We start from the raw sequence: 10,589 nt of genomic DNA on the forward strand, positions 1-10,589 counted from the left end.
AAAAAAAAAAAAAAAAAAAAAAAAAAAAAAAAAACTGTGTGTGATGATCTGTCGCGTGTGGGGATGAGCGCGTGGTTTTTTCTGGAGAACTGTCAGATGTTTCTATTCTTGTGGACTGTTTTGCCCCTTGAATTTCTGTTTCTTTATAAAGGTGGACGGTTTAAATTCTTCGTTAACAAATATTATCAGTTTTAGTCCGTTATATTTCGTTGTCAGTCTCATGATTTTAAAACGTATCTAATAAGAAAGATTTTCACACCCTTGTTGTTTCGTTCTTCTCTCCAACTAATGTGGGATCTCAATGAATGTTCATATAAGACCCGAACAATTTGAATTATTCGGTTGTGTTGGACCCGAACAAATAATTTAAAAAAAAAAAAATGTTAACTCGACCATTAGAACCAAACCAATCTAAAAATAGAAGGTTGAGTTGGATTAGGTTGTAAATTCTGTCTACGGGATTCAATTTTCACAGTTGTTATTGTTCCAACATGAATATTCACCTAAGTTGGCTCGTGTAATAATTATTTGAATGTGGTATCTATTTTATTTATAATATAATTTGAAAATATTAAAGAAAAAAGTATTTAGGTAATAATTTATAATATATAAAGTATCTTGAGTTAAATTTTATAATTTTGCATAAACAATTTATTTTTATAAAAAAAATATTACTTTATTTTATTAAAATGGTATTATTTATTTAATTATTTAAATTAAGAGTTTTAATTGGATGAAATTGAAACTATTTTCTTTTTAATTATTATTAATAAATGAAAGTTTAGTTTAATTTAATATTTTTAATTGACCACCAAATCCAATAATGAGAGGGAGCTACAACTGTCACACGTGTATCTCCATGCAAAAAGTGATTTAAAAAATTAATATTTTTTTTAATTTACTTTTATTTTTGTTTTTATTATTATTATTATTATTGGTGTGAAATGAAGTATGGAAGTAGGGTACTTATGACCCGTACGAAACGGATGTCTACGTGTCGAAATCTTATTGACCACGTGAATGGCGTTTTGAAATTACGGGATTGCCCAAGGAGGGTATGGAGGTGCCGCCGCCGCCAGGAGGGATATGATAAAGCCACGTAGATGGTGGGTCACAGTCCAATGAGGAGAGTTGGTTGGGAAAGGTCAACGACGTCGTATGGTTTCGCATGGGTTTGTCAGAGAGTAACCGTCAGAGAGAGAGAGAGAGAGTTATATAGTGACTGACAGCTAACACTCCCATTGTAGTAATCTTAGGAGAACAACGCGTTGTCTGTGACCTTTTCGCAGCGTCACCGACGCTTTGTTTCTCGTGTTTTTTTATGGACGTGGTCGATTTCTTTTAATTATATTTTTCTTGTTCATTATGTCTCGACTCACACGAATATCGATGTTTTTTTATTAGAAGCGTTCATATGAATCAAGAATCTGACTAAACTGCATTATCCAACTACGTCATAAGCTCGTGCAAACTTCTGTATCTTAGCAAAATGGGGTTCTACCGAGAAACCAAAGACTCTTGAGTTTACGTCATTGGATGGGTCAAAGAGCTTGACCAGATAACAATTCTCGATGATTACCTAAACCAATCTTCTATCATTGACTTTTCCTATTTCAAAGCCTTGAAGCCTGGAAAGGAAAACCCACGTATGACAATATTTGTTAACAGTGGATTTGGGCTGTTACAAATGATATCAAAATCAGTCATCGGGCGGTGTGTCAGCAATGACGTTAGATCCTAACTGAGGTGGATTGTGAGATCGCACATCGGTTGGAAAGAGGAACGAAACATTTCCAATGTGAAAACTTGTCCCTAGTAGAAGCGTTTTAAAATCTCGAGGAGAAAAAAGGACTAAGTTTATTAGGTTCACCTAAAATAATTTGACTATGTTTTTTCCACGAAGAAAGTAGAGTTAGTAGCTAAGATTATGTTCATATTTGGTGCGACGTTCCAACCAATTCTCTTTTTAAAGGAAAAGAATAAATCCGTCACAATGTGGCTAACAATTTTTCACGGTTGGATGTCGGGAGACTCAAATAAGGTACCTCGAATTCATATTTGAAGACCAAAATTACCATTTTACCCAAACTTTTAATTTGCTTACTTCTCTCACTTAACTCCATACAATAATAATGGATAAATCAGATATTTAGGCATTAATGCAATTATTATAATTATTATTATATATTTTTATTTTTTAGTATGATAAGTATATATTAATAATATAAATTAGTTTAATTAAAATAATAACATAGCTATTTTAAAAATGTATCATGTCATATCAACAACAACCATAATATAAATTTTTTAATTTTTTAATTGAAAAATTGGAAATAATTTGTCCTTTAAAAATTATAATAACCCAATGATTAAGAGTGGGTTTATAATTATTATTTAATAAATGAAGCATTTTACAACAAAAATTAGAAAAATTATTTTTTTTTTCAAATGTTGCTAAATTATTTTCCATGTGCAATAAAATATTATTTTTTAAAAAATTAATAAGTATTCTTAATAATAATTAAAAAAAAATTATTTAGTGCGATGCTCGAATATAGAAAACTATATGAACGAATTGTAATGTGAGGTCGTGGGCGCCCATATACCAGTTCAAACGGTCTTTCTTTGGTTGCCGAATGATAAATGGTATTGTACCACTATTTTGCCCATGTACCCAACGTACCCATTCCCTTGGTCTATCGCTTGTAAAGCATCCCAGGTAGTTCTCTAAGCACCGGTTAACCACCTTGGTCTCGGGGTGGAAAGTTGTACTCATGTTAAATTAATGAAGACCAGGTCCCTTATGCTGTACAATTGAGTGTAGCATTCCATGCAATGAAGATATTATCGAAAAAGATTTGAGAGTCTTGCCCATTTAAAGGAAAGACCATATTAGAACGAATAGTTTGTCGGTGGATGAAAGTCTCATTCGGCTAATTTAGGGAATGATCATCAGTTTATAATAAAAAAATATTATCTCCATTCTCCATTCGTACTAGCATTTTGGAGAAGTTCAGTAAAGTGCATTTTTTTGGCTGAATTATAGCCCCTCCAAAATTAAGGGTGGAGGTAAATATGGTACATAAATAAGAATAAATATTGAAAATTTTAGGACGGTCAGATGAAAGTTTTAAGAGAATGTCGGGGCTATCAAGAAAAAATTTCAGGGGATGTAAGAGAATGTCGAGTCATCATATGAAAATTTTAGGAGATGCAAGAGGATACTAAAGCTATCGCATAAACGTTTTTTCGAGATACAGAAGAACGTCGGAATCATCGGAAGAAAATTTTCGTTTTTTTAAAGATGTTTATCCGTTATATTTATAAATTCATAATTGAAATACGATAATGGACGATAATTATATGAGATTTGTTGAGCATAGGTTATGATTATGATTAAGAATTTGGTATGATCTTGTTGGAATAAGAACACGAAGAACATATATTAATTAAACTATTTATAAATAAAAATTGTAAATTATTATATTTATGTGTCCAATCACCAATAAATAATTGATTTAATTTACTATAATTTATTCAAAATCATAACACTTTAATAATTACTTCTAAACTTTGAAATTTATTTCGTTCTTATTTAGAAGATTTGTCGTGTCTCGAAACTCTGATTCTGATTCTGACTTGATTTTTTGTCGAGTTTTAACACGAAACTTGTGAGGATCTTCTCCAAGATTATCATATTATAATTTTAGAACTTATTACAAATGATTTGCCCTCATATCTAAGGAGAAACTGTGAGCAAAAAACCGTAGATTTACCTCTCATATATGCCTTGTTTCTTGACGGAAAAAACGACCCCAACGCCCAGATTACTCCTCCTCAAGGTCCCTTGAGGCATCTCGATATTTTTCCCTGTTATACCTCTTTGAAATCTAACTTCTAAGGCTTTCGATAAAATCCCGTAAACTTGAAAAACAGAGAGAAAATTAGAGAAACTATGTATCTATTGAGATCGAGCAATATAATAACTCTCGAAAATAATCTCTTGTTTTTGTTAACTAAATCGTCGAACTTTAATTTTGTATGTTATAAAAATCAACAAAATATATCATTACAAATTTTCATTTTCATAGCTTATAATCTCATTTTTCTACCACATTATCTATCTAGTTGACTATATATATCCTAAGAGACTAATTAAATATAAAATTATCTCTATTGAAATGAATCTTTACATTTGTAAAAATAATTAAAACTAAATGAATATATACATATGTTATAAGTATATATCACCCATTTTTGGGGCTTCTACCTTACACACAAAGATTGGATTGCCTGAATCACGAGTCAACTATATTGGGTTATGATCACCTCATATTGATAAAAAGTTCAGAAAACAATTTGAAATGGAAAGAAAGAAACAATTTCTGGTCATAAAAACAGATAGACATGAATTGTGCAAGAAGTTCTTTCGGTTAAAACGTAGTGCGTCTCAGAGGAAATAAGACTGATTGGGCAAACAAAAAAAAAATTCGACAGAATGCTCGTACCCCACCATGCCTGCCCCTTCACCTTACTTTAAGAAGAAATAGGGAGGTATGAAGCGTAGAAAACAATGCAATCCGTGTACGATACAACAGGGGTTAAGTATATATATATATATATATATAAAAAGACCAAAAGAACAAAGCACACATGCCATATCTTTTTCCAACTCATTCCAAAACATGAAATATTCATAATTTTGTGTTTTTCTTTGTGGGTTAGTTTCCAAATATAACTTTTTGACTAGAAAAATAATACCCATTCAAATGGATGTCCTGGATAATTGAGTTCAACCATAAATGCTAAATAATAATAATAATAAGAATAAAAAAAATAAAAGTTATATGAAAATAAAAGGGTCATAGCTTGCAAATAAGTCATACAATTATTTCACCGACTATCCTCCTTTCGTAGACTTTCATTATATATATAATATATATTCAAAGATTCCCATTGGATCTTAGTGAACAAAAAGGGTTAATGAAAATCAATATTTAAAAAACGTGACATTCGAAAAGTCATACGCAAAGTAAATCATATGATTTTAACATATGGTTTGCATTTCATTTTAATGCATAAATATGAAAACAACATTTTATTAGATTGAAAAGATGGCTTAACAAATCTTTTCAAGGATTTGAAAAGTTAATTTGTTACATTATAATTACGACTTTCATGACATTCAAATTCACGTGAATTAACTAATTTAATCTTTGTTTATTTATAATTAACTTTTTGAATTATTAGAGGGTAAGAAAACGTCTTAATTTGAAGAAAAGTAAACATTAAAAAAAGGTGAGTGGACAAAACAAATGCTACATTAGCTTAATTTTAATACATTTTTAAACTTTAAAAATGTCTAATACATCATTCAACCTTCAATTTCGTATTTAATAAATCTCTTTTATATTCACAATTGGTCCTAAACTTCCATCTCTAAATTAATAAATAATAATAATAATTAAAAAAAAAAAAAAAAAGACATGTTTTTTTCTCAAAGAGATGAATTAGATCCTATCGAAGTAAACTAAGATGAGGGCAATCTTGAAATCACTCAACAAAAAGGTATGGAAGATGGTTAAAACACGATAGACTATTCTTTTTTCAACATAACATCACAAACTACAAGATGAAGATTCGAACCTACAATTCATAAGAATAAATAAAGACGCTATGAACACGGGGAGTGTTCATGTTAGCGAACGAACTTCTCTTACCACGCATATATATAGAGAAACTAAGTTGAAGATGACGAGTAAATGAATGAAGAAGGTATAATAGTCGTAACTATAATGCAAGAGGTCTCAACGTCGCCTTTAACAGTACCCCACCTAAGAATTTAGGCACATACTTGAGAAACAAACAAAGAGGCCAAGAACATTCTTCAAGTAACCCTTGAAAGGTACTTTCAAAGTAAGAAACTTCAAATCCAAATTCTAATGGCTCGTCTATCTAAGAAGACAAAAGGGGAAGGCATTTTAATTTATTTAACAAGAATGAATGTTGATCGAGATAACTCGAACATAAATTCACACATGTCAAGCAGAGATGCCAATATCAATAACACTGGGCAAGCAAATTTGGGTGAACCCTGTAAGAGTCTCCAATACCTGAATCCAAATATTGAAAATTCAGGGACCTAAAAATACTTTGAGCTTATCAATAGTTCCAAGAGGAAAATGTGGCCAAATCAAGGGAAGGCTTCTCGTAGTTTGGTGGGTAGATCAAGTTCAGGCTCAAAATCACTAAGTGGAGAGAAATACTGGTTCACCATATCTTCAGATACTTGCTCTAAGGTAGGAGGATTCCACTGGCATCATAACAAAAGCAAACACAGTTTTAAGAATCCACAAGAATCTGTTCCCATATTATCTACAAAAGCCTTTACTATTAAGAATTAGGTCAAATTATATGCTTAGTTACTTTACTTTGAATAGACAGAGTAAACTAAGTAGGGAAAATTGAAAATACCAACCCAAAGTATAGTGGTTGTTACAATTGTACCATCAAATTGAGAAAACTATATATTAACTATTAAGAAAATGATTTTCAGATGTTGAGCCACCATCTAAGTATAAGAAAACAGAAAAATGATGTAAAGAATTGGGATTGAAGTATGAGAATTCATAGTTCAAGTGTTTGATTGAAACAATACTTACAGTTCAGGCGTGGTTTGTGCATTCCACAATATTTAAAGGTGTAATTGTAATAATTTTATAAGCTTAGGGGTTGATAAATCAAAATGAAAATTGGAATGTGTGATTGAAACAACCCATAGTTTGATGTGGTTTGCAACTTGCAAAATAACATAATTGAAATTTCAAAATAGAATATAACTAATATGAGAACATAACTAAGATGAAAAGAACGATGTTACAGACAGATACCAATAGTTCATTATTTTCTCGAAGTTCTAAGTTATTCTATTTCAAATTTAGGTACTGAAGTTTGTTTGATATATGATAAACTCAAGTATCATTTAATCTCTTACCTTTGGTAATGAGTCTTTGTCCACCATCCGTGCCCGAACACCCTGATGTTTTGCAAGAAAGAACTGATCAGGAGAGTTTGCAGCTTACATTAGAGGTCTAGTAGTGATTATTGGGCTTATACCTCACGAAAATCACCCGAGATCTGCATGGATGTCCCTTGTAGGGACATTCTATATTCACGAGTCAAGCACTGATCGAATGTTTGGTATCTTCCTTCTCGTATCTGAACAAGTTCAATAATTATGATAAGTCAAGTTGGAGACAAAAATAGGAAAAGATAAGATTTTCCTCAGATAAGAAGAGTGGAGAGGAAGACAAAATGATTTGAACCTGTAACTATGGGAGAGGATTCTACTTTGAACTCCAAATGGGAAATAAAACTAGAGTAGAGAAGGAAACGAGAGAGAGAGAGAGAGAGACGCCATACAGATTTCAAAGCGACCTTCATGCTCAATGGTGACGCTTCTTTCAATCGTTTTAGAGTGGAGGTATACCATGGATCATTTGTACCAGCTGACTCAGTTTCCTGAAAGTATGGTGGTTTTGAAAATAAGAGAATACATGATCTTACTTCTTTTAGGAAATTTATTGAGAAAAAAAGCATCTAACAAAAGTTCAAATATCACTTCATGAACTCTTAACTTTCATCAATCAAAAGATAATCAAAGGATCAAATATGGATCAAATATCTAGAAATATGAACTAACCAATGAATCAATGATTTCTTCAACAGTGTCATGGCTGAAACATTTATCAAGTGTTTCAATCCTACAAAACAAATAAATAGATAAACAAACGTATCAGATCAAAAGCATGTTCTTTATTTGTAAGCAGGCAAACTCTATTTTTAAGCAGACTATCTTTCTTGAACACATGCACTAGCCATAAGCACGCTTGGACACTCCCTGAACTTGTCAGTACCAAATTTTAAGTGCACAACTTTTTGTTTTAACTTCACCTTTAAACGCCATATTAATAGGGAAAATCTGAGGGGTGGGGGAAAGATAGCTATTGCCGAAGAGACAGACAAATGCAACTTCTAAAAGACAAACAAAAAGAGAGGCTCAACCCACAAATGCTTATAGAAAGTAAAAAAGATAAAACACCTCATATTACATCAAATCCTTCAAACATGTTAAGATATAGAAATGTGTTTAAAATTTAAATAAACATTTTAATATTTTATTCTACAATGGCCTAGTCTAGCAAAATAGTGTCTCGTTGTCATATGTTCCAGGTCCATAAAATAGCGGTTAGACATTTTCAAAAGGCTTTACAAAACAAAAACAAAGTTGAAAACAATCAATTTTGTGAACCTGTGAAGTACACTCGTTTTATCTGGATAAACAAGATCACCATATTTCTCTAATGAAGATTCAATAACGGACGCATCATCCGTAACCAAACTCCGTAGGTGCTCTTCAATTAGCGAAAGCCTCTGAAATTAGAAAGTAACAAGTTAAATGACGCCAAAATCTAATAGATCCTGTTAAACTAGAACGCCAAAGATTTAAGAACTAACTGAACTATGAAAATAGTGCGTTGCAACCCCACAAGCAACCATTTCTTCTCCTTTGAGCTTTTCTCCTGTTAGTGCTAAGTACTCTCCTGCAAATGCAATCAGATCAAACGTAAATGAAAGTGTCATTGATTTCTCAATTCAACTCAGAATCTAACTTCGAACTTATTTCGCTATGCTGAGAAAACAATAACCTATTCATTATCAGGATCCAACCAGCTCACTGCCCCAAATATCTTATACTTCTTATTGATGCACGAAAAAATTCATCACTGTTGCAGTAAATTACATTGACAAAGCACAGGCGTAGTTTGGTTCCTTCATCACATATAGTAGTCACTATTGAAATATTTTCCCTCATTTATCTGTCAATCCCTAGTTTGGTTGCGAATCATGTGATTTCCCAAGGATTTCCCGCAGGTGAGATTTGTGTGAGCTATCTCTTGACAGTGCTCACACCAAGGTTTACTTCCGAGAATTAAACTTTCAGTTCCATTGCAGAATCGGCATACATGGTAAATTCTACCGTCATTACCAGGGTTACGAGTATTTCAAGTTTCCCAAACTCATGGAAAATTAGGTGGAACTCGGAGCTTGTACTAGATAGCATATAATTATATCTCCTACAAAATTTGTCCCATAATGTAGTACAAGATCAAAACCGAAGGAGCTTGGTTTGAGATTGGAGGCATTTTAAGAAATGAACACACAAATCCGTTAGACTAAAGTTCTAGGAAAGTTTTACAAAAAGTGTGTTTTAGGAAAACAACAAAACTAAGGAATGAAATATACTCTAATGCAGATTGGGAAGGTTAAAAGGCTGATAGAAAATCAGCGACTAACTATTACACCCTTTCTATTAGATAGCATCTGGTTGATGAGATATAGAAAACAGATGTAGACTCCTTCAGTTTAAAGGCTAAGAGGTATCCTTTATTTTTCTTTGCAAATCCAAAACTCATGCCTTGACCAGAAGCATTACTTTGCAATCATCCTTATAAAAAGGTGATTGATTATATTCAGACCTCTTTCAACATAAGATTGTTTTGTTATTCCCCTCCAATTCTATATGCGCATACTAGTCTCTAACTTATACCCGCATATGGTACTCCAGATGCTTGGCACCAAAGTCACGTAACCAGACACACCCCCATGCAATATTAACATGACCTATGTAATCAGAACACAATAATCACTATTTTAGTTGAAATGATGCTGAAAGCAAATGGAATCCATTTCCAGCCTCAAAATAAAGTTTATTCTCTCAATTCAAGACCAAAATCCAAAAGACATTCAGCATTCTTCACAAATGAAAAGGAGATCTCACTTATGAAGAAACACTTACAGAAGAAGCAAACAAGGTAACACTTCAAATATGTATTACTGTTATTCTGATTTTGCATTAGAAAAATAAAATGTCTACGCTTCACAGTTCAACACAACTAAAGCACAATAGTTTCATCCCTTGATCTAAAAGCAGTCACAGCACGTACAAACTCCATAAGCAAGTCAGAGGATACTGTTATCATAGACTGAAATGAACAAACGTTATGCAGCATTGGAAAATGAAATAATTATAACTACCACCACTACCTTCCCTAAAAATAACCTTAATTTGCTTCCATCGTGCAAGATTTTGAAACAATTCAAATATGTTTGAAAGTATTGAAGTTACCCAAGCGACCAGGCAGATGGGAGAGGTGGAAGGATGCACCGGCATCAGGGTGGAAACCAATTAGCGCTTCAGGGAAAGCAAAAACCTGAAATTGGTTGAACAAATGTACTTGACGATCAAGACAAAAGCTTTTAAAATGAAATCATTCAATACCGATTATAATGAGAAACTATTGTATTGGTTGTCTGTTAGCTTCAGTATCAAATCTCAGCAATCTGGAACAGAAATGTTAAGATTATACAGAGATGGATTTTTATCCTAGCAGGATCCAATAGCCTTAGATTGCATGGGTTTTCTCTCAAGTGGCAGTCTATTCCTTGAACTCTCTTTTTTTGGTTGTTTGACTATTAAAGATCTTTTTCATCCGGTATCATCAGCTCCAATTGGTTTTTTTTTTTTT

The 10,589-nt window shown here is 32.4% G+C and overlaps 1 protein-coding gene across 2 annotated transcripts in view; it reads right to left on the reverse strand.

The window, feature by feature from the left end:
* Nucleotides 1-5,635: 5,635 nt before the first annotated feature.
* The window catches only part of LOC111485471 (3-hydroxyisobutyryl-CoA hydrolase-like protein 1, mitochondrial), a 9,053-nt gene continuing 4,099 nt past the window's right edge, over nt 5,636-10,589 (reverse strand). Inside the window, exons 7-15 of one of the 2 annotated variants that reach the window (XR_002718667.1) lie at nt 10,190-10,274; nt 8,518-8,603; nt 8,312-8,433; nt 7,703-7,763; nt 7,423-7,521; nt 7,117-7,218; nt 6,995-7,036; nt 5,883-6,313; nt 5,636-5,646 (exon numbers count right to left, since the gene is read on the reverse strand). Coding sequence is in view for 1 of the 2 variants with exons in the window: in XM_023132371.1 (XP_022988139.1) it covers nt 6,194-6,313; nt 6,995-7,036; nt 7,117-7,218; nt 7,423-7,521; nt 7,703-7,763; nt 8,312-8,433; nt 8,518-8,603; nt 10,190-10,274 (717 nt within the window). In the remaining variant the exon portion in view is untranslated. Of the gene's footprint in view, nt 5,647-5,757; nt 6,314-6,994; nt 7,037-7,116; nt 7,219-7,422; nt 7,522-7,702; nt 7,764-8,311; nt 8,434-8,517; nt 8,604-10,189; nt 10,275-10,589 lie in introns of those variants that run through there. The other variant, XM_023132371.1, reaches the window with a different exon arrangement.

The sequence above is a fragment of the Cucurbita maxima genome, unplaced genomic scaffold, assembly GCF_002738345.1.
Source record: "Cucurbita maxima cultivar Rimu unplaced genomic scaffold, Cmax_1.0 Cma_Scf00010, whole genome shotgun sequence".
Taxonomy (NCBI): Eukaryota; Viridiplantae; Streptophyta; class Magnoliopsida; order Cucurbitales; family Cucurbitaceae; genus Cucurbita; species Cucurbita maxima.